Source organism: Stegostoma tigrinum, chromosome 4 (assembly GCF_030684315.1).
Source record: "Stegostoma tigrinum isolate sSteTig4 chromosome 4, sSteTig4.hap1, whole genome shotgun sequence".
Lineage (NCBI taxonomy): Eukaryota > Metazoa > Chordata > Chondrichthyes > Orectolobiformes > Stegostomatidae > Stegostoma > Stegostoma tigrinum.
In genome coordinates this window covers 97512513-97537086 of record NC_081357.1, presented here as the reverse complement: position 1 = coordinate 97537086, position 24574 = coordinate 97512513, and the positions used below count along the sequence as shown (strand labels likewise).

Here is a 24574-nt window from a genome sequence, read left to right as displayed (position 1 = left end):
CAAAGACTAAGCGACTGCTTGGCCAAACTCTGTGCTTTATCTATGAAAATAACTGCAAGCGTTCAGTTGCCTGCTACTTCAACTCACCATGATGTTCCCATGCCAACATTTCTGCCTCAGGCCCACTCAGGGCTGTTTCAGTTCTTGATTGAGTTTTTTGAGGAAGGAACCAAAAAGATTGATGAGAGCAGAGCGGTAGACATTGTTTACTTGGACTTTTAGTAAAGTCGTTAGTAAGGTTCCTCATGGTAGTTTAATTAGTAAAGTTGAATTGTATGAGATTCAGTGTGACCTTGCAAATTGGATACAAAATTGGCTTTATAGTAGGAGACAGAGGGTGGTGCTAGAGTGTTATTTTCAAACTGAAGGCTTGTGACTAGCAGGGATGTGCAATAAATGCTGGCCTAGCCAGCAACGCCCTCATCCTGTGAACGAATTTTTAAAAAAATTCCACAAGAATCCTTGCTGGGTCCACTTTTGGTTGTCATCTATGTAAATGGTATGCATGAGAATGTGGGAGGCATGATTGGTAAGGTTGCAGGTGACACGACAATTGGTGAAAATGAAGACGGTTATCTAAGATTGCAAGGAAGTCTTGATCAATTGAGTCAATGGCCTGAGGAATGGCAGATGGGAGTTTAATTTGGATAGATGCGAGGTATTGCAATTTGGTAAAACAAACAAAGGCAGGACTTATACAATTAGACCCTAAGGTAGTGTTGCAGAATGAGAGACCTAGAGGTTCAGGTTCATAATTCTTTGAAGTTTGCATTAAGGTAGACAGTAGTTCAGAAGGCATTTTAGCCTTCTTTTAAGTATAGGAGTTGGGATGTCATGTTGAAGTTGTACAGGATGTTGGTGAGGCCTCTTCTGGAGTATTGTGTGCAGGTCTGGTCACCCTGTTCTAGGAGGGATATTATTATACCAGAAAGGGTTCAGAGAAGATTTATTGAATGTTGCCGGGGCTGAAGGGTTTGAGCTGTAGGGAGAGGCTGGATAGGTTTGGACATTTTTCACTGGAATGTATGAGATTGAAGGGTGACCTTATAGAGATTTATATAATTATGAAGGGCATAGATGACGTTAATAGCATATTTTTAAGGTGAGAGGAAGAAGATTTAAAAAGGACATGAGGGGCAACTTTTTTATACAGAGAGTGGTTAGTGTGTCGAATGAACAACCAGAGGAAGTGGGTGCATGCACAGTTACTTTTAAAAGATATTTGGATAAGCACATGAATAGGAAAGATTTGGAGGGATATGGGACAAATGTAGGCATTTGGGAACATAGTCAGTGTAGACTAGTGGGACTGAAAGGTCCGTTTCCATGATGTATGACTCTGTGACCTCATCTCCCACCTATAAGGTACAGCCCCCAGCACTCAACATTGAGGTTAACAATTTCAGAGCATGAACACTTTCCTCCATGTTTGTTATCCATTTTCACTCCTCCTGGTCTTATTCTATACAAAGCTAACCTATTTTCAAATATTCACAATTTCCATTATCACCTGTACAGCATTAATTTCTCCCCAGCTTATTATCGGTAGTCCTTTTGACAGCTTCCCCCTTTAATCCTCTCTCTCTGAGCACAAACTCCATCTATCTTTTCCCATCCTAAACCCACCCCACATCATCAATATCATACCAAGTTTTTCCAGCTGCTTTCAGTTCTGGACTTCAAATGTTAACTCTACTTTCTTTCCCAAGAAACTGCCAGACCTGCTCAGTTCCTCCAGAACTTTGTAATAAATGACTGAGAGTTGTGACAAAAGGGGCATTTTCAGGATAGCAACTTCTGACTATAGAGTGCCAAAGAGATTAATGCTGGGGCTCTAATTATTTACAATATATACTAATGACTTGGATGACAGAAGTGAATATACTATCACCAAGTTTGCAGATGACACAAATAGGTGGGAAGACAATTAGTGAGGATCCTATAAAGAGTTTATGGAAGGATATATACTGATTAAGTGAGTGGGCAAAAACTTGGCCAGTGGAATATAATGTGGAAAAATGTGAGATCATGCACATTGGCAAGAAGCATAGAAGAGTTGAATATTACTATTAGGCTGCCGCGCAGGGATTTGTGCGTCTTTGTTCATGAATCACAGAAAACAAGCATCCAAGTTCAGCAAGTAACAGGGAATGCAAATCAAATGTTGGCCTTTATTTTAAAGGGAATTGATCATGAAAATGGAATATAAGAACAGGAGTAGGCCATTCAGTCCTACAAGCCTCTTCTGCTATTCACTTAGATCATGGTGCTTCTGTGATCTAACTCCATATACCTGCCTTTAACACATACCTTCACTTCAGAGAAAATGTATTTATCTTGTATTAAAAGCTAACAATTAAAGAAGTATCTGTCATTTACAGAAGAAAGTTCCAAACGTCTATCAACGTTTGAGTGTAAAAAGTGGGGAGGTCTTACTAAAACTCTCCAAGGCACATGTCAGCCTACACCTAGAATATTGCGAATGGTTTTGGCCCCCTTATCTAGAGAAAAATATGCCGTCATTGGAGCCACTGCAGAGAAGGTTCACCAGATTGGTCCCAGGAATAGAGGAATTTTCTTATAAGGAGATGTTGAATAGGTTGGATTTGTAATCATTGGAGATCAGAAGAATGAAGGGAGATCTTGATAAACATATAAGATTCTTTGGGGGCTTGACAGGGTGGATGCAGAGAATCTGTTTCCCCTGTAGGAGAGCCTCATACCAGAGAGCATTACTTCAGAACAAGGAGTCACGCTTTGAAAACAGAAATGTGAAGGGTGTCTTTCTCTGAGGACGGTGAATCTGTGGAAATCTTTTCTACAGAGGGCTGCAGATGTTGGAACGTTAGATATATTCCAGGCAGAAACAGCCAGATTCTGAATCGTTAAGAGAACTGAGAGTTATAAAATAAGGCAGGAAAGTGGTGTTGAGAATCATCAGGCCAGACATGATGATCTCATTGAATGGCAGAGCAGACTTGATGAGTCAAATCTTCTCCTACACGTCATGGTCTTACAATTTTACCTGAAGTAATTGGTGAGCCTCAATTGATAACCCTCTCTATTAATTCATACTTTTTAGTTCATGCAACACTATCAAATGATAATCTTCAATTTATGAAATTATCTGCAAAACTTATTACTATTCTGTTTATGTCACACCCTTAACATGAAATTATACTTCTCAGTGTACACAATGTTGTCTGTTAATTAATTCTGTTCAGCTCATGCAATATTGTCCATCTATTTACTACTTAATGATCTTTAGTTTATGACATTACATGTATTACTACTCATCTGTTTGTGATATTGTCAACATAAATTAATATGCTTCATGTTATAGCCCTCAAAGAGTTAATGCTCTTCAATTTTTGAATGTCTGGATGAATTAATACTCAATTTAAGACACTGCCTACATGGATTAATACTGTTTAATTGATGTTACAGTGTCTACGAGCTTTCATTTTCTTCTGTTTATGCAAAGTCATCTATATGATTCATATTCTTCAGTTTGTGACATGTCTATATGAAATTAAATTCTTAATGTTTGGCAATACTCTCTGTATTTAGTTTACCAAAAAATTTCTACTGTGAATCTTGATAGGTAGAAATATATTCACTCAAAGCTTTTCAAAACATCAAATTATTTTGTTAAAAAGCAGAGAATGATTTAGCGTTGACCCCCACTGCTACTGAATGTATTTACCAAGACTCCACAGAAAGCAGCCTCAAGTAACGATCAAGCCATGCTCTTAATTTCATGCAGCAATAATTTGGAAGGCCACTTTCATTTCACCAAATATTAGAATTCAACAATCAAGGTCAATTGCTCAGCATCAAATATCAATTAAAAACCAAGCTAATACCGGTTGTGTTTCAGTTATTCTGAAAGGGTGTTTTATTTACCTATGAAAAACAGCCATTCTGAATTTTGGAATGAGAATGGTTTGCTGTTGTAAGTTAAGCTAAAATGATCAAAATGCACACAATTACAAGAGTTTTCAGTAAGGAAAATTGTAAAGACTTTAGACTGAAGATTTAATTGTAATATCATACTGGAGGGGAGGTGATAGTTCTGTTTCATTGCCCTTGTAATAAGTCCTCCAACTATCATTTGGAAAAATTCTCATCAAAATCTTGGCATATTCATTAGCCAGCTGTGTTTTGCATTCATAATGTTCTTACACAATAAATATAGATGAGAAACCCAATAATTCCCTCCCTACTTGTCCATCCCATTCCCTAACCTGTAGCTTCTCATCACAGGAACCAGCAGGTTTTCAAATCATTTCTTATTTGAATTTTTTTATCTGTTAATGCTTTAACATCAATTCCATTTCACTTTAGAAGAAGAATTTCCTCACGTCTGTCCCAATTCTGCCTTTTTGGGCGTTTTTTAAATGAATTGATTCTAACTGTGATCTGTCTGAAATAGTACTTGTGTTGATGCTTGGAAGCATTCTGCAACACAGATGTTGATACATTACTGACTTTAAGCATTGCTGGATAGCAGAATTAACTAATCCTCTTCAATTAGTAATATGAGCCCTGGCAAAACTGAAATTATTCACTGTTCTTTTGTTTTCTTCTATCCCTTCATCAAACTTACATTTCTTTAGTGGTTCACATCATTCAGGAAGTCCATCACCACGTGTTTCTAAAACTGGTGGATCACTTGATGCCTCTAAGGTCTACATAGTGGCCCAGAACAGCCCACAGCAAATCCTGGGATCATTGTCTGGATCCTACCATCGCCAGGGTGCTATTAACAAATATGTCATTGGCTGGAAGAAGCTGGATGGAAGCCCCACACCAGAAGAGTCAGAGATTGCAGATTGCAGAAGGTCAGTGATTCAACTGAGAAGATGCAGTTAGCATTTTCTAATCACATACTCTGATTTCTGATAACTGTACACAGAAGGCTAATTTTAAAGCTTTACTGGCATTAAATTTCATGCAAGGACATGAAAATCGATACATTTCAGAAGGAAGAATACAGAAAGGTAATTTAAACTAAAGTGTGTGCAGGAGCTGATGAAACCAGGGTATTTGCACAACAAATTGAAGGTGGCAGGATATCATGACAAAGCAGTTAATGAAGCATATAAGGTCAAGGCTCCAAGAACAAGTGCAAGGAAGTTATGGAGAACCTTTATAAAATATCAGTTTGACTTAACTGGCATATTGTGTTAAATTCTGAACACCAGATTTTAGTAATGTTGTGAGACATTAGAAATCATATAGAAAGATTTATGAGAATTTCTGGAGATGGGGGCTTTCAGTTAAGAGGATAGCTTTGAGAAGCTGGATTATTCTCCTCAGAGAAAGGAGGGTTGAGAGATTTAACTGAAATGTCCAAAATCATTAACAGTCTATACAGGGTTGATAGAGAAAAAGCTGTCATTAGTGTAAGGATTACAAACCTGAAGACATCAAGTTTTAGAGATAGTAGGAACTGCAGATCAATTTTTAAGAGATTGATTCCTCCGTCAGAAGTGATGTGAAGAAGACCATCATTGTACGGCAAGTGGTTAGAATTTGGAATAGTTTGGAATGAGGTGGAAGCAGACTGAAATGTGCCTTTACAAAAGGCAATTGGATAACTAACTGAAGAGATAAGGTTCTCAGGCTCTGTGGGACTGACTATTGCACAGAACCAGCACAGATTTAATGGGCCGTGCAGCCTCCTGATTATAATTATCCAATGATTTCATCCTGTTGTGAAAGTCTCCATTTTCAATATTTAACATCTGACATAGGTGATGAAACTGATAAAAGTTCTCCAATTTGAAAGTGTGATGCCGACCAATTCCACAGTGTGTACTTTTACATGATGTTAAGTCAACTGAAAATAGTACACAACTAAATTACTGCTGGTGTGAGAAGCATGTGATAAAATGTAAAATGTTTGAAATACTCAACAGAAATGTTAATATCTGTAGAGAAAAATCAAAATTAAATTAACTGTATGCTGAATTAAATGGGGTGCTGTAGTCCCCACACCCATAACCACTCAAAGAGGAAGAATCTCTGCCTTATATACGTTAAATGGCCAATGTGTTTGCCTCTTGCTTATACCAAGAGACCTATGGGGCCATCGTGCTAACCGCAGTGGAAGAGAGGAGGGCAACTTGGAAAGGTTACATGTTTGGGCAGGGTAGCCCTCTCTCAGGCCCAAGGGGTCAGTTAAGGAAGGCCACTTGAAAGCAGGAAAGGATGGGATGTTAGGCAGCTACCAGGCTATCTGCTGAATGTAGCATAGACCACTGCCTTTAAGTTCATTGGTTGGGATAGTTAAATCTAGCCATCAGTTTGTGTCCTCCCTGTCTGTTTAACTTTTCCTGTATCATAGACAATGATACATAATGAGTTATGCTCAAATGCAGATCTGACCTATAGGAACAATTGCAGGTATTTTTTAACCAACTTGCGTAGAGATGTTATGACACTCCTTCGGAGCAGGTAAGATTTGAACTCGGGCTTTCTTCCTCAGAGGCAAAGGGCTTGCAAGCTGACAAATTAAGCTAATTTTGGCAAACTTGTGACAATATTACAAATCTAACTTAAGGATTTAAGCTGCTGAATGGCACTGAGCTACACTGTAGAATGGTAGCTGTAGTATGCTAGCAGGATTTCCATCTGGATTGTTTGACTTTAGCTGAGCCATTAAAGGAAGAACCAGATGGAGATAAGGCACTCCCCAGTGAGAAGATGGAAGAACAGATACTCAGTCAAAAATGGTTGCTCTTCCATGCCTTTTAGTGGCTGCTTTCAGAAGTACTGGTAAAGTTGATTGATTGATTTTATTTAGTGTTAGGTGTACTGAAATACAGTGAAAAGCTTTGTTTATGAGCCGTACAAGTAAATTATAGTAAGCAAAGGATATACTGATAAAAAAGACTTAGAGGCATACAGGTTACATCGCACAGGGCGGGCACTCGGTGAGATCAACATTAACAAGATCAGTGTTATTTGATGCTAGAGAGTCCATTCAACAGTCTGATACTGGCTGGGAAGAAACTGTTCCTGAACCTACTTGTTGTGTGTGTTCAAGCTTCTGTATCCCGCCTGATGGATGAGGTTGTAGGGGATCATTACGGGATGTGATGGGTCTTTGATGATGTTGGCTGCCTTTCTGGGGCTATAAGCCGTATAAGTGGATTCCATGGATGGAAGGTTGGCTTTCATGATGGTCTGGGCTGAGCACACCGCCTTCTATAGTTTCTTACAGTCCTGGCCAGAGCAGTTGCCATACTAGGCCATTATGCAATCAGACAGTATGCTGTCAGTAGTGCATCTGTAGAAGTTGGTGAGGGACATTTGGACATGCCAAATTTCCTGAGCTGCTTGAGGAAGAAAAGGCATTGTTGTGCCTTCTTGACTGTCATATCTTTGTGGTAAGACCAGGACACGTTGTTGGTTATCATCACTCCAAGGAACTTGATGGTCTTCATCCTCTCAATCTCAGTTCTGTTGATGAATATGAGGCATGTTCTTCTTTCCTTTTGAAGTCAATGATCAGTTCCCTAGTTTTACCGATGTTGAGAGACAGATTGTTTTCATTGTGCCATGTCACCAAGCCCTTTATCTCCCTTCCGTAATTTGACTCCCATTATTAGGTGTCTGTTCCACTATGTGGGTGTCATCAGCAAACATGTAGATAGCGTTCTTTCAGAATTTGGGTACACATGTTGTTCCTAGATCATATCCCAAACAGTTTTCTGATGTGCGGATGGTCTCAAGGCCCTCCACTTCTTCCTGTCCCGCAGGCCCGTGTCATGCGGATGGGCTCAAGGCACTCCGCTTCTTCCTGTCCCGCAGGCCCGCCTCATGCAGATGGCCTCAAGGTCCTCCACTTCTTCCTGTCCCGCAGGCCCGCCTCATGCAGATGGCCACAAGGCCCCCTGCTTCTTCCTATCTCACAGGCCCGCCTCATGCAGGTGGCCTCAAGGCTCTCCGCATCTTCCTGTCCCGCAGGCCCACCTCATGCAGATGGCCACAAGGCCCTCCGCTTCTTCCTGTCCTGCAGGCCCGCCTCATGCAGATGGCCTCAAGGCCCTCCGCTTCTTCCTGTCCCACAGGCCCAACCAGTCTCCCTTCACCGACACCCTCATCCGCCTAGCCGAACTCGTCCTCACCCTCAACAACTTCTCTTTCACTTCCTCCCACTTCCTACAAACAAAGGGGGTGGTCATGGGTACCCGCATGGGCCCCAGCTATGCCTGCCTCTTTGTAGGTTACGTGGAACAGTTCCTCTTCCGCACCTACACAGGCCCCAAACCCCACCTCTTCCTCCGTTACATTGATGACTGTATCGGCGCTGCCTCTTGCTCCCGAGAGGAGCTCGAACAGTTCATCCACTTCACCAACACCTTCCGCCCCAACCTCAAGTTCACCTGGGCCATCTCCAACACATCCCTCACCTTCCTGGACCCCTCAGTCTCCATCTCAGGTAACCAGCTAGAAACTGATGTCCATTTCAAGCCCACCGACTCCCACAGCTACCTAGAATACACCTCCTCCCACCCACCCTGCTGCAAAAATTCCATCCCCTATTCCCAATTCCTTCGCCTCCACCGCATCTGCTCCCAGGATGAGGCATTCCACTCCCGCACATCCCAGATGTCCACGTTCTTCAAGGACCGCAACTTTCCCCCCGCAGTGGTCGAGAACGCCCTTGACCGCGTCTCCTGCATTTCCCGCAACACATCCCTCACACCCCGCCCCCGCAATAACCGCCCCAAGAGGATCCCCCTCATCCTCACATACCACCCCACCAATCTCCGGACACAACGCATCATCCTCCAACACTTCGACCATCTACAATCCGACCCCACCACCCAAGACATTTTTCCATCCCCACCCTTGTCTGCCTTCCGGAGAGACCACTCTTTCCGTAACTCCCTGGTCCGCTCCACACTCCCCTCCAAGCCCACCACACCCGGCATTTTCCCCTGCAACCGCAGGAAGTGCTACCCTTGCCCCCACACCTCCTCCCCCACCGTCATCCCAGGCCCCAAGATGACTTTCCATATTAAGCAGATGTCCGCCTGCACATGTGCCAATGAGGTATACTGTATCCACTGTACCCGGTGTGGCTTCCTCTACATCGGGGAAACCAAGCGGAGGCTTGGGGACCGCTTTGCAGAACACCTCTGCTCAGTTCGCAATAAACAACTGCACCTCCCAGTCGCAAACCATTTTAATTCCCCCTCCCATTCCTTAGATGACATGTCCATCGTGGGCCTCCTGCAGTGCCACAATGATGCCACCCGAAGGTTGCAGGAACAGCAACTCATATTCCGCTTGGGAACCCTGCAGCCCGATGGTATCAATGTGGACTTCACCAGCTTCAAAATCTCCCCCTCCCCCACCGCATCCCAAAACCAGCCCAGCTCTTCCCCTCCCCCCACTGCATCCCAAAACCAGCCCAGCTTGTCCCCACCTCCCTAACCTGTTCTTCCTCTCACCCATCCCCTCCTCCCACCTCAAGCCGCACCTCCATCTCCTACCTACTAACCTCATCCCGCCTCCTTGACCTGTCCGTCCTCCCTGGACTGACCGATCCCCTCCCTACCTCCCCACCTATACTCTCCTCTCCACCTATCTTCTTTTCTCTCCATCTTTGGTCTGCCTCCCCCTCTCTCCCTATTTATTCCAGTTCCCTCTCCCTATCCCCCTCTCTGATGAAGGGTCTGGGCCCGAAATGTCAGCTTTTGTGCTCCTGAGATGCTGCTTGGCCTGCTGTGTTCATCCAGCTTCATACCTTGTTATCTTAGTTTTCTGATGTGAATCCATTTTAAGACTTGTGATTCCAGATAACAGAAAAAAGAAACACAAATAAAGCAGTAAAAAGTTCAATAATTATTTATTAAAGTGTACATACTATATATTAACATATACATGATATAAATATGAAAATCTCAGTTTCTAAAGTACTTTATATAAAATAATGTGTTTGCACTCATTCAAGTTTCAGCCAAACTCGCCATACTCTTTGGTGACAGCCCTGTTTCCCCCCGCTCCACAGGTAAATTATCCCTTACCATCCCCCCACCAAACATTTCACTTCCAAACCCATTCCGTCTTCTCACACTTATTTAGCAGCCTCACTTCCCAACCTCTCCTCCATATCCACTCATCCACTCAACAGGCTCTTTTCGCAAAAATTTCAGCCTCTGCATGCAGTGCACATAAGCACACACACACTGAGCACTTTTCCAGTTTTTGGTTTAGATGGTGGTGTCTGTGAAGCAGAGTTGCAATCCGCGGGCTAGGAACCTGTAAAACAAGGAGACAGGAGCAGGACTACAGTAAATTCTCAAGCTTTCTCTCATCTTCTAGCACAACATGATCTCTCAATTAATGTAACAGCAACAACAACAAGAAGCTCAAACCTGTTGACCTGGTCAAGTCCCCCTCTGCAACATCTGGGGGCTAGTGCTAAAATTGGGTAAGCAGCCTCACAGATTAGTCAATCAACAGCCTGACATAGTCATACTCTCAGATTTGTACCTTACATACAAAGACCCATTCAACACCATCACCGTCCATGGGTACTTTCTGTCTCACCAGCAGAACAGGCCAAGCAGAGCTGGTGGCACAGTTGTATACAGTCAGGAAGAAGTTGCCCGGGGAAATGATGCGGTGTGGAAGGTTGGAGAAGTTGCAAAAATTGACACTGGACACCACTTTGAGGAAGCATGAGGGTGACAAGGACACAGAATATACTTTGGTTGGGTAACTTTGATTTCTGTCACCTCAAATGGCTCACACCACCACTACTCACCCAATTGAACACAGCTGTTAATAAAATGTGAAGCTGGATGAACACAGCAGGCCCAGCAGCATCTCAGGAGGGCCTGCTGTGTTCATCCAGCTTCACATTTTATTATCTTGGACTCTCCAGCATCTGCAGTTCCCATTATCACTGAACACAGCTGTTAGTCTGGTTCTGCAACAAGTGGTGAGGAAACCAACAAGATGGAAAAACATGCTTGACATCAACCACAGTGATCTGCCAGCCGCAGATGCACCTGTCCATGACAGGTTTGATAAGAGTGGCCACTGCACAGTCCTTGTGGAGATGAAGTCCTGTCTTTCAGCTAAGCATACCCTCCATTATGTTAAGTGGGACTATCTCCATACTAAATGGCATAGATTTTGAACAGCTCTAGCAACTGTGGGCCACCAGCAGTAGCGGCAAAATTGTACTCCAATGCAATCTGTGAACCTGTGGCCCAACATAGCCCCAGTCTGTTTTCGGCCTCAAGCTAAAAGATCTGCCCTGATTCAATGACGTGCGCAGGAGGGCATGTCAAGAACAGCCCCAAACATACCTAAAAATGAGGTGTCAATTTGATGAAGTTGAAAGCAGGATAAGCAGCAAATGATACACAGGGCTAAGCACTTACACAAGCAATGGGTCAAATCTAAGGTCTGCAGACCTGAATGTCAACGAACAATTAAACAACTCACTGAAGGAGAAGACTCCACAAATATCTATCTTAAATGGAAGAGGAGCCTAGCATATGAGTGCAAAAGACAAAGATGAAGCATTTGCGACAACCTTCAGCCAGGAGTGCTGAGTGGATGATTCATTGCTGTCATAAACACCCATTTACCCCTACTCTTTGTTTTCTACTAGTCAACCAATCCTCTATCCATGCCAATGTATTACCTGTAATACCATGCAACTTCATCTTATGTAGCAGCCTTTGTTGTGGCACCTTGTCAAATGCTTTCTGGAAATCCAGATACACCACATCCACAGGTTCCCCATTGTCCACCATGCAAGCAATGTCTTCAAAGAATTCCACCAGATTAGTTAAACATGACCTACTCTTCATGAACCCATTCTGGGTGTACCCAGTTGGAGAATTAATATCCAGATCTCTTGCTATTTCTTCCTTAATGACAGATTCAAGCATTTTCCCCAGTACCGAAGTTAAGCTAACTGGCCTATAGTTACCTGCTTTTTGCCTACTTCATTTTTTAAACAGTAGCGTCACATTGGCCGTTTTCCAATCTGCGGGAACCTCCCCAGAGTCCAGTGAACTTTGGTAAATAATTACTAGTGCGTTTGTTATTTCCCCCATCACCTCTTCTAGTACCCTGGGATGCATTTCATCAGGGCCAGGAGACCTGTCTACCTTTAGCCCCATTAGCTTGCCCAGCACTGCCTCCTTAGTGACAATGATAGTTTCTAGGTTCTCACCTGCTATAATCTTCTTACCATCAGTTTTTGGCATGTTATTTGTGTCTTCCACTGTGAAGTCCGACACCAAATAATTGTTTAATGCCTCGGCTATTTCCTTATTCCCAGTTATTAAATTGGCCTTCTCATCCTCTAAAGGACCTTCGCTTGAAGCTCTGGTATGTAACTGGTGTCTTCTGCTGTGAAGACTGATGTGAAATACCTATTCAATTCATCTCCCATTTCTTTGCCTCTACTGCTTCAGCCTTATTTTCCAGTGGTCCAATGTCCATTCTTGCGCAAAAAGTCTAAAAAACCTCTTGCAGCCTTCTTGCTATTATGAGCTAACTTACCCTCATATTTTATCTTCTTGCCCCTTATTGCTATTTTGGTTGTCCTCTGGTTTTAAAGGCTTCCCAATCTTCCAGCTTCTCACTAATCTTTACCTTATTGTCTGCTTTCTTTTGCTTTTATGCTGTCCCTGACCTCCCTTGTCCACCATGGTTCCCTCATCGTTACCTGAGCATGTTTCCTTTTCCTTGGGATGAATTTCTGCTGTGTGACATGAATTACCCTGAGAAATTCCTACCATTGCTGCTCCTCCATCTTCCCTGCTAGGCTCCCCTTCCAAGCAATATCATCTCTTGTGTCTTTATCGTTACCTTTACGTGATTGTTACAGTGCTACATCTGATTCAATCTTCTCCCTCTCAAACTACAGGGTGAATTCTATCATGATATGGTTACTATCCCAATGGGTTCCTTCACCTTCAGTCCCTAATCAGGTCTGACTCATTACACATCACCAAATCCAGAATTGCCTGTTCCCTAGTGGGTTCTACCACAAGCCGCTCCAAAAATTCGTCTTGCAATCAGTGAATCCTCCACTGTCAACAACTTGGGGTTACCATTAATTAGAAACTGAACTGGACAAACCATATAAGACTACAAGAGCAGGTCAAAGGCTATGAATCATGCAGCGAGTAACTCACCTCCAGATGCCCCAAAGCCTGTCCAAAGCTCAAATTGGGAGAGTGATGTAAAAATCCCCATTTATTAGATGATTGCAATTCAAGGCCACTGAAGAAGCTTGACACCATCCAGAACAAAGCAGCCTGTTTGAGTGACACAACCACGACCATGTCCACCGATGTACAATAGCAGCAGTGTGCACCCTGTACAAAGAGCACTGCAGAACTTTGCCAAAGCTCCTGAAGACAGCATCTTCCAAGCCCGCAATCGGTGCCATCTAGAAGGAGAAGGATGACAGGTGTATGGGAGCACCATGACATGCAAGTTCCCTCCAAGCCATTCACTATCCTGATTTTCAAATATATCACTGCCCCTCGGTGTCGCTGGGTCAGAATTCTGGAGCTCGTTCCCCATCAACATTGTGAGTGTACTTATACCAAGTTCACTCTTAGCGATCATGTCGTGGACAATTGTATCTAGAGCTGGAAGGTTGGTGAGGGTGAAGTCGAGTATATTTTTCCCTCTTGTTGGTTTCCTTATCACTTGCTGCAGACCCAGTCCAGCAGATAGGAGCAAGTTACTACCGATGCTGAATCTCTATTGAAAACCAAAAAATTATGGAAATCACAGCAGGCCGAGCAGCATCTGTGGAGAAAGAGCAAGCTAATGCTTCAAGTCTAAATAACTCTTCATCAGAGCTAGCAGCTTTGATCAGTCTAGTTGCTGCTTTGGGACCTGACCACTCTTATCAGTTGTACTGCTGCCAAGCCATTCTTGGTGGTGGACATCGAAATCTCATATCCAAAGTGTATTTCTTCCCTTGCCATCCTCAGTGCTTCCTCTGGATGTTGCTCGGCATGGAGGAGCACTGATTCATCAGCCGAAGGAGCACGGTACTTGGAAATCATCAGGAGGTTTCCTTTCCTACGTTTAATCTGAAGCCGCAAGACTTCATGAGGTCCAGAGTCAATGTTGAGGACTCCCAGGGCATTTCTCTCCCGAGCTGAGCCACTATACCGCACCTCTGCTGGGTCTGTCCTGCCAGTGGAACAGGACGTATCCAGAGATGGTGATGATGGTATCTGGGACTTTGTCTGTAAGGTGTGATTCCACGAGTACAACTGTATCAGGCTGTTGCTGAGCCAGTCTGTGAGACAGCTCTCCCAATTTTGGCACTAGCTCTCAGACGCTAATAAGGAGGATTTTGCAGGGTTGACAAGGCTTTTTCTGTCATTGTTTTTTTCTGGTGCCCATGTCAATGCCAGGTGATCTGTTCAGTTTCATTTCTTTGAGATTTTGTAGCAATTGATACGACTGAATGGTTTGTTAGGCCATTTCAGAAGGCAGTTGAGAGTCAAGCACATTGCTGTAGGTCTGGAGTCACATCCTGTTTCACTATTTATTTAGGTTGTGGCTGATTTTTACATGAATTCAATTTGCTTGTCTTGTTTTCATAACTCTTTATGAACTAAAATCAGTCAATCTCAGCTTTGAAAATTTCAACTGACTCCCTCACTCAACAACTTCTGGTAGAGAGAGTTCCAAATTTCTGATTGTTGTTGTAGTCACACAAATGCTCATCAGTGAATCCTCCACTATCAACATCATGGGGTTACCATTGACTTGAATCTGAACAGGGCAAGCCATATGGCTACAAGAGCAGGTCAACATTAGTTCAACAATTAGCTTCACTTTTGAGACTCTACTTGTGATCCTCCTTGTTCTGCATTCCCCATTCACGTAGAGATTAGTCCTCGATTACTAATCCTAAATTTGGTAATTATTTAATCTTTACTAAAGAAAATTGTAGTGATTGGAACCAGGTGGACCTTGTTGATTATGAGGTCCTTGATTGGGGTTTTTAACCTGGGACAATTAGAAAGTCTTGGCTGGCCGATGTAAACAGGGGAATTGGAATCTCCTCTGTTCAGGGGACTGACTCCTAGCTGGCTAGCCACAACCAGTGCACTGTACACAAGTAAAGGAAGATTGATTTGGTGACAGCATACCAGTCTCTGTACACTTATTTCAAAAATACAGTCCCAGTCTATACAACCTGATTTAGTAATCCACCCGTTTTGGTATTCCAATCACTCTGTTGAATCTGCCCTGCACCCCTTTCGGATCAATATACCCATACCAAATAACCATACTGAAACAGTTGGACTTAATACCAGTTAAATTAATTGAGTCAATATCATCCTAATATTTCCATAAATATTCATCATTCATTCACTTTATTTTCTTGATTATCTGAATATTGCACCTCAGTGAATTTAGTGGCACAAGTGGGATAGTGTCTGGCATTCCTAGTAACAAAAACTCTTTGAAATTTCAAGAACAACTTGCTATCTATAGTGAGTGTTTACAAAGCAAGCTTCTGTATTGTGGTAGTTAGAGGTCAGATAGATAGATGCCAGAGGTACGTTCTTTACTCAGAGAGTAGTAAGGATGTGGAATGCCCTGCCTGCAACAGTAGTAGACTTGCCAACTTTAAGGACATTTAATTGATCTTTGGATGAACATATGGATGATAATGGAATAATGTAGGTTAGATGGGCTTCAGATTGGTTTCACAAGTTGGCGCAACATCGGGGGCCGAAGAGCCTGTACTGCACTGTAATGTTCTATGTTGGACCCTTTAGCTGACACTTGGTTTTTATTGTTCAAATTAATGTTACTGAACTGTTTAATGGGACAGCTATTTAATAATGGTGAGCGAATACTATTGTGGGAAAATTTTCTGCTGACCAGACAGCTGTTGTGCTTGGGAACCTATGGAATCCCCAAGGTAACACACTCTGAAGAAATTGCTTGGAAAATTGATTTTTCCTCTGGGCACATTCTGTATCCCTGGAGACCTCAAAGTTTCCATAAAAATAGGAGATTTTGGATGGTTCTGATGAAATTATGTGGAAACAGTTACGTAGTGTGATACGGTGTATAACTCGTGAGTAACTACTAAAGTGAATTTCATACTTACCTTGCACTCTCCTAAATACACAATCTCTAGACCATTTATATCCCCCAGAGCCTGATCTGACACCCCTGAGATCTGATGGTGTCTCCTAAATGCAACACTCACCCCCAGTGACCGAACACACATTCCCCACCATCACCCTCCCCCACCCCCACCACACAACCCCCTGACCTAACTCCTGAACCCCACTCCTGTCAAAAGATCAACCTGTCACCCCTACCACTAGACCAAGCCTCTCAGACCTGACATTGCCCCAATCCTAAATGCTTACCTTGCCACCTTGTATACTGACACCCTGCCTTCCTGGCGCTCTATTTTACTGTCACAAAAACAAAAACAGAATTTGCTGGAAAAGCTCAGCAGGTCTGGCAGCATCTGTAGAGAGAAATCAGAGTTGATGTTTCAGGTCCAATGACCCTTCTTTGAAACCCTGTTTTACTGTGTCTGATCAAGAATAACAGTGTTCTCATTGGAGAGAATGGAAGAGTGAGTTTAAAATGTCATGTCCAATTGTCGATTATACCTTCTTGTTTACATCAATGCATTTGTCAGACTCACTGTTTTGTTACATTTTTCCACTACCTAATTGTGAAAGTTGTGATTTTTGGGCCAAAAATCGGTAGAGATTGTGTGTCTTTGCCTAAGATTTATTTACTTTTATTCACATAATGTGTGCAACACACAGTGAATAGTACAGGTAGAATTGGTCTCAGACTTGGTATATAAATGATGGACTGAATGGCTTCCTTCTGTGTTATGACAGTTCTATAATTTTGTAGGTACTGCTCCATTTGAAGTATTAAGGAGACTCCATGAATATAAACGATTTGTAGAACAAATTGGTATCTGCACATCAAGACAAGAATCATTGACAAGAATCTAATGATTTGCACATTGTGAAACAACTACAATATTGTGGAAAGATTTTTTTTAGGTTGACAAGAAGCTATTGCAGATATTAATTGCTCCTCCGGGACAATATATTCCACTTTGTGGTTTGGTAGCATTTGTGAAGAAAGGACATGATACTCTCCCACAAATGGGAAATCCTGCTGGATCATGTGCAGGTTAGTCACTTCATGGGTCGCCCAGACAGCTTTCCACTTGGATCACTTCCTGTAAGGGCAGCAAAGATGTCCCATCTGAACCTGCCAGCCATGGCAATCACTGCAGTCCACGGCACCACATTTGAAGGCTGCTGGCAGCACGGTAGTCCAGAAGTATAGGAGCAGTAGGCTTGGGGTTATGTCACTGCAGGGGCACAGGCCAGGAGTGGTTTGGGAAGCAAGAGCAGAAGAATAATTTTCAATTATCATGTCCCTGCCCCATCCATATCCCTGATTATTGCACAGATTGAGGTCCTGCTTCTTCCCAACACAGAATGTGAGTTACTCCATTTTACGAGTGAGAAAGCTGCCCATGTTCTTGCCTGACAGGATTAATCATGACAGTGGCATGAGAAGGTCTTAAGTAGTTATTTTAAGTAGTTATTAATTGTCACTTAAATATCTCAATTGGCAGGGCAAGTAAAGTGTCCCTGGAATTTAATTCCTGTGGTGGCAGAAAGGCAGTTGGGGTTCTCCTGAAACCAACCTGAAACGGTTTAGCTTCATCTCCTGTGGCATTCCCAGTCACTTCTCAGGAGAAGACTGTCCACAGTATTTGCAGCTGATCAAAATACTAAATATCTACAAAATTAACAAAAATAACTGAAAGTTAGTTAACATCTGCTTGTAAGTTTCTGAGATGTAAACTACTAAAGTAAATCAGTTCTGTAAAAATTTATCTTATTTTGTATTGTTCACTATATAAAGTCTGTTTAACTTTTAAAGCCCCAGTGCATATCTAAATGTCCTATCTGAAGAATATGTAGAAGTAATGATTTACAATAATAAGAGATTCTACTTGTGCCTAAAGTAACCCTTTATTAAGGCCAGTGCCAGCAAATTTTCCAGTTATTCATTTGGTTGTTTAATTATTCTAATTGCATTATAAACGAGAAAAATGTTGGCGCTCTTATTGTTGTGCTAAATGGCAAGGGACTTCCATTTGTTTTGTACAAAAAGGTCCTGAATGAAAGCTGGCCCCACAGAACTGTCTGCAGTTCTGACTAACAGGATATTAAGTCGTTCTGTCCACCAATTTCAAATAAATGGGTAAAAATTGACAATATTAAGTGCCATTAGAAGTCATTTAGAATGCTGTGCGTTTATGCTTGCCTAAATATATGCCAGTATCTTTAATTGTGATAGAATTTCTAGAAAGAGGACAATTCTACAGCATTTTGAGTGATAATGGGAACTGCAGACGCTGGAGAATCCAAGATAACAAAGTGTGGAGCTGGATGAACACAGCAGGCCGAGCAGCATCTCAGGAGCACAAAAGCTGACATGGGTCTAGGCCCGAAACATCAGCTTTTGTGCTCCTGAGATGCTGCTCGGCCTGCTGTGTTCATCCAGCTCCACACTTTGTTATCTACAGCATTTTGAATTGTTTTCTAAAATAAAGTAATTTTCTAGGACCACATTTTCTCCCAAAACTATAAACCAAATCAGTGAACAGTTTGTACTACATCACTCCCCCTCTCCATCTCACCTAACCTCACACTGTTGCATTTCTGGAATCAGTCTCATCTGCTCTCTGCCCACTGACACTACGCTTCTTTCTGACAACTCTTTGAGGCTGAATCAAACTACTCACAGATCCTTTCATGAAGGGTGTCATGTTTGACTACACAGGTAAATTTTCAGCCTCTTCTGTGCCTCCTCCAATCTGCTGCTGAAACCATCAAACATATCTATCTAATACTTTCCTGACTGAGCTCCCTCTGTCAACCCTCCATGTACTTGAGCTTATTCAAAATTCTTATGATCCATGTTCTAACTTGCACCCAATCTCTGAGCTCACGTAGCTATTATGGTTTCCAGTCAAGCAGTACACAATTTTAAAATTTGACTCTTTGCGTTCAAATTCCTTCGTGGCATCACCCCTCTTAACTTATATAACCTTTAACTTCAACGTCTCTCTTTCTGTTGAGATCCTCATTTAAACCCATTTTGCTATCACCGTCTGTGGCTTAGTGTCAAACATTGCATGATAAGACAACTATGAAGTACCTTGGAATGTTTTACTATATTAAAACACTATCATGCAGTTTGTAGTCGTTCGAAGAAAGGTCCCTAATATGTAAGAATATTGTTGGACTACTAAAAAAAATCAACTTTACAGTGAAATAAATACTGCTTGCTTGTAAATAGTAAAAGAGGTGACTGCACTAAATATTAATTTATTGAATGCTGGAGATTTAGCTTTCAGTTGATAGACGTACTGCTTGTATGTGCGTATGATATCATTTAGCAATTGCAATCACCAGGCACAAGTATAAAGCTCAGTTTGATTGCTCTTATTCATAAATACTCATGTCATCTTTTCCCTCTCTAGGAGACTGTATGGTGATGTAACAGAAATATCAAGTTCCAGTCAACATCAGGCTTCAGCAGAGGATCTGAACCCTATCAGCAAACCCCAACAAACATTTACCAAGGAGGAATTTCTGAAGCTGATGCTGCCAGACAGCCCTCCTTTGGAACAAAGAAGAAGGAAGGTTAGCCATCTCTTTAGTCTGTGCACCTGTCGGAGTTAATTTACAAGATGTGTCCGCTGGTTTTATTATCAAAACTGTAACTGACAGATAGTAATATTTTAAACAATGCTATGCTTCTACAAATTCACTCCTAAGGAGGCATTCTGATTTCATTCAAAATAAACTTAACAAGTCTAAGACTTCAGGTCAGTCAAATCCACAATATGGTTGGCAGCTCCTCCTGTTACATTCACTACGTGGCTTTCACTAGCATCCAGAATTGAAAACATTTTCCTTCTTATCAGTAAATCCTGTACACTAAATGCAGTTCATTGCTTCCTAAAAATAGCAATTATTGTGTTGATCAATACAACTACAGTTAGCTGCATTTATTAGGTTAAAGGGGGCTGAACCTACTTCCCACCCAATGACTAACAGGTAGCTTTCATGCTGTTCTTCACCTAGTTGTATTCTGTGAACAGTTTACCAAGAAATCTTTTGTGAACTGCAAATTATAAACAAGCAAAAACAACAGGTTGTATATGCGTGCTGTTTAGTAGCAATGTGCTCATGGTGTAGTAAAATGTCCAAAAGTGTTTTGGAGGAGTGAAACAAGGCACAAGAAAATGCAGCTAAGCTAAATAGGAAATAACAGAACACGTGCTCAAAAGCTTTATCAAACAGAGAAATTTGAAGAAACATCTTAGAGTCAAAAACTGAAATTTAGGAAGCTTCGGGCTTAAAAGCTAAATGCACAGCTGTGTGAAAGAAGTGAGCAATACACAAGATACCAGAATTAAAGGAGTACAGTTATCTCAAAATAGAGGCAGTTGTGGGGTGAGTATATATAGAGATGTTCAAGAAGGTTGTAAAAGTAGCGAAGGATAGCTTTGAACATAAGGATGAATTACATGAAGCAAGCATAGTTGGGCAAGAAGCAATTATTATCAAGTACTTGGGATAATGGGTGAGCAGGATTGCTGTGAGTTAGGATTCAGGCAGCAGTTTTAACTTGATCCTATTATTAAGTTTCTGGAAATAAACCACCGTTCCTTCAGTGGTTGGATCGAAATCCTGCAATTCCCTCTCTAACAGCATTGTGGATCCACCTACAGCACATGGACTGCAGCAGCTCAAGAAGGCAGCTTACCATCACTTTCTCAAGTGAAACTAGGGATGGAGAACAAGTCCTGGCTTAGCTAATGGGATGTACGTCCAACGAGTGATGAACAAAATGTCATACAGAATTCGAGCAACATGTAACATTTCCATCTGATTATTTTCAACAGAAATGAAAATATTAGAAATGAGCATATAAAGGCATCCTAATATTGAATGGAAATGAAATTTGGAATTACTTTCTATATGATATTTCCTTGTGCAACATGCCAGGCCCTGGAAAGAAATGCAAAAAGAACACAATCTAGGTGGCAGTTTTGTAGAAATTCGTGGAGGATTTCTCTCTGTGAGTACTAGTGAGTTATATTGTTCAATTCTCCACTGCAGACCTCATTATGTTTGCCCATGCCTCTGTGGTGCTGAGCTATCATGCCCTCACCAGCAACAGAAGCACACGCCTCTGCTGGCACTAGATTTCTACCACCAGCATCACCCTTAAAGTCCATTAGAGCACCAGATCAATCACAAATAACCCTCCATAGTGCATGCAGGGGGAGGGAAATGATAAAAAACAGCTTTTAAGGCCCCATTGGCAACACTTAATTAGACATGGAACATTAAATTTGTAAATGTGTTGCTACTTTCATCACCATCATTCTGATCAATTGTCATCATACCTCCATCTACAATAATGAAGTACGCAGGCTACCCAAACTTCGTGCCATACCATGAAAGATCCCAACGTAGGGAGTGCTACCCTTTTCCCTAACACACAGCACAGCATGACACTGTGTACTTGTTTAATGCTGACACATCATATGTTGGAAAACTTGAAATTGTTCACTTTTACTGAACAAAGGTCATGTTGAGATCAAAAGAGAGGATGTATTGAGGGTCTTGAAAAACATTAAGGTAGACCAGCCCCCAGGGCCTGATGGGATATACCCCAGAATACTGAGCGAGTCAAGGGAGGTAATTGCTGGGGCCTTGAGAGAAGCCTTTGTATCTTCACTGGCTATAGGGGAGGTCCCAGAGACTGGAGAATAGCCAATGTTGTTCCTTTGTTTAGGAAGGGTGGCAAGAATAATCCAGTTAATTACAGTACATTGAGCCTTACATTAGTGGAAGGGAAATTATTGCAGAGGATTCTTCAAGACAGGATTTACTTCCACTTGGAAATCAGTGGGCATATTAGCGAGAGGTAACATGGTTTTGTGAAGGAGAGGTTGTGTCTTACTAACTTGATTGAGTTTTTTGAGGAAGTGACGAAGATGATCAATGAGGGTAGGATAGTGAATGTTGTCTACATGGACTTCGGTAAGGCCTTTGACAAGGTCCCTCATGGCAGGCTGATACATAAGGTAAAGTTGCACGGGGTCAGAGGTGAGCTTGCAAGATGGATAAAAAACTGGCTCGGCCATAGAAGACGGAGGGTAGCAGTGGAAGGGTGCATTTCTGAATGGAGGTCGATGACTTGTGGCTTTTCTCAGGGGTCAGTGTTGGGACCTTTGCTATTTGTAATATATTTAATGATTTGCAAGAAAATATAACTGGCCTGATTAGTAAGTTTGTGGATGACTCAAAGGTTGGTAGAATTGCAGACAGCGATGAGGACTGTCAAAGGATAAAGCAGGATATAGATCGGTTGGTGACTTAGGCAGAGAGATAGCAGACGGCGTTTAATCTGGAAAAATAGGAGATAATGTATTTTGGAAGGTCTAGTCCAGATGGAAAATATACAGTAAATGGCAGAACCCTTAAAAGTACTGATAGGCAGAGGAATCTGGATGTACAGGCACACAGGTCACTGAAAATGGCGACATAGGTGGAAAAGATATTCAACGAGGCATATGGCATGCTTGTCTTCATCGGCCGGGGCATTGAGTTTAAAAATTGGTCGGTAATGTTGCAGCTTTATAGAACCTTAGTTAGGCCGCATTTGGAATATTGTGTTCAGTCCTGGTTGCCACACTACCAGGAGGATGGGGTGGCTTTGGAGAGGGTACAGAAAAGATTTACCAGGATGTTGCCTGGTATGGAGAGAATTAGCTATGAGGAGAGTTTGGAGAAACTTGGGTTGTCCTCACTGGAATGACGGAGGTTGAGAGGCAACCTGATAGAGGTCTATGGGGTTATGAAGGGCAAGGACAGAGTGGACAGTTAGAAGCTTTTCCCAGGGTGGAACAGTCAGTGACTAGGGTGCACAGGTTTAAGGTGTGAGAGGCAAGGTTTAAATGTACAAGGCAAGCTTTTTTTACACAGAGGGTGGCGAGTGCCTAGAACTTGCTGCTGGGGGAGATGGTGGAAGCAGATACTATAGTGACTTTTAAAGAGCATCTTGACAAATTCATGAATAGGACGGGAATAGAGGGATTCAGTCCCCAGAAGGGGTAAGGGGTTTTAGTTGTGATGGTCAGCATGTTGGTGCAGGCTTGGAGAGCTGGAGGGCCTGTTTCTGTGCTGTAGTTTTTCTAATTGTCCCAATCAAACAGGAAAAGCAATAAAATGTCTGAATTTGCTTCTGGGGAAAGAAAGCAGTTACTTGCCTTTTGAGCAACAATAGATTTACAATGAACAAATGATCACTCCATCCAACTAGCATCTATTGGAACTGGGTATCAGTAAAGTCTGTCTGACTGATTGTGCCAGCTCTGCATCAATCTTTCATGCTGAAGAAGATGTTTGTCTTGCTCACTGTCATCATCAGAACACAACTGCTGATCTCCCATTTGTTTAGTATCCATTACGGCTCTTATTTGGCTGAGCACAACATGATACGGTTGTGCAGCACACTTTGCCTGGACTTGCTGTTTATTTACTCATGGGAGGCGAATGTCTCTGGCTAGGCCAGCATTTATTGCCCATCCCTAATTACCCAGAGGGGCGTTACCAATCAACCACATTGCTGTGTGTCTGGAATTACATGTAGGCCAGACCAAGTGAGGATGACAGATTTCCCTCCCTATAGAACGTTAGTCAACCAGATGGATTTTTCTGACAATCCACAATGGCTTCATGGTCATCATTAGACCCTTAATTCCAGATTATTTCTTATGTTGAATTCAGATTCCACCATTTGGCATTTGAATTTGTGTCCCTAGAACATTATCTGAATTTCTTGATTAATAATCTGGCAGTAGTACCTCTAGGCCTTGCCTCCCCAAATCTGTACTGTGAGGACACCTCCCAAGACCGTTGCACCTCAAAACCCATCTTCAGGAGGCTTGCCATCTGCTCTGGCTCTGGTGGAAGAATGGGTTGCATTGTATCCACACTTGGTCACGATCGGGGGTTGCTTAAGAGAATCATTGCTGCAGAAAATAGCAGGTCAGAAGCCAGGAATTCTGCATTTAGTAACTCCCCTCTTGATTCGCCAGTGCCCATCCAGCATCTACAAGACACATATCTGGAGTGTGATAATGGGAACTGCAGATGCTGGAGAATCCAAGATAACAAAGTGTGGAGCTGGATGAACACAGCAGGCCAAGCAGCATCTCAGGAGCACAAAAGCTGACGTTTCGGGCCTAGACCCTTCATCAGAGAGGGGGATGGGGAGAGGGAACTGGAATAAATAGGGAGAGAGGGGGAGGCGGACCGAAGATGGAGAGAAAACAAGATAGGTGGAGAGGAGAGTATAGGTGAGGAGGTAGGGAGGGGATAGGTCAGTGGGGAAGATAGACAGGTCAAGGAGGCGGGATGAGGTGGTAGGTGGGAAATGGAGGTGC

At 42.4% G+C, this 24574-nt stretch overlaps 1 protein-coding gene across 6 annotated transcripts in view; it reads left to right on the top strand.

Annotated features, from left to right (window-relative positions):
* The window catches only part of LOC125452648 (signal-induced proliferation-associated 1-like protein 2), a 548569-nt gene that overhangs the window by 430828 nt on the left and 93167 nt on the right, over positions 1 to 24574 (top strand). For all 6 annotated transcript variants that reach the window (XM_059645560.1, XM_059645563.1, XM_059645558.1 and 3 more), the window contains 2 exons: positions 4620 to 4844; positions 19589 to 19751. In XM_059645560.1, the coding sequence (XP_059501543.1) occupies positions 4620 to 4844; positions 19589 to 19751 (388 nt within the window). The remainder of the gene's footprint in view (positions 1 to 4619; positions 4845 to 19588; positions 19752 to 24574) is intronic.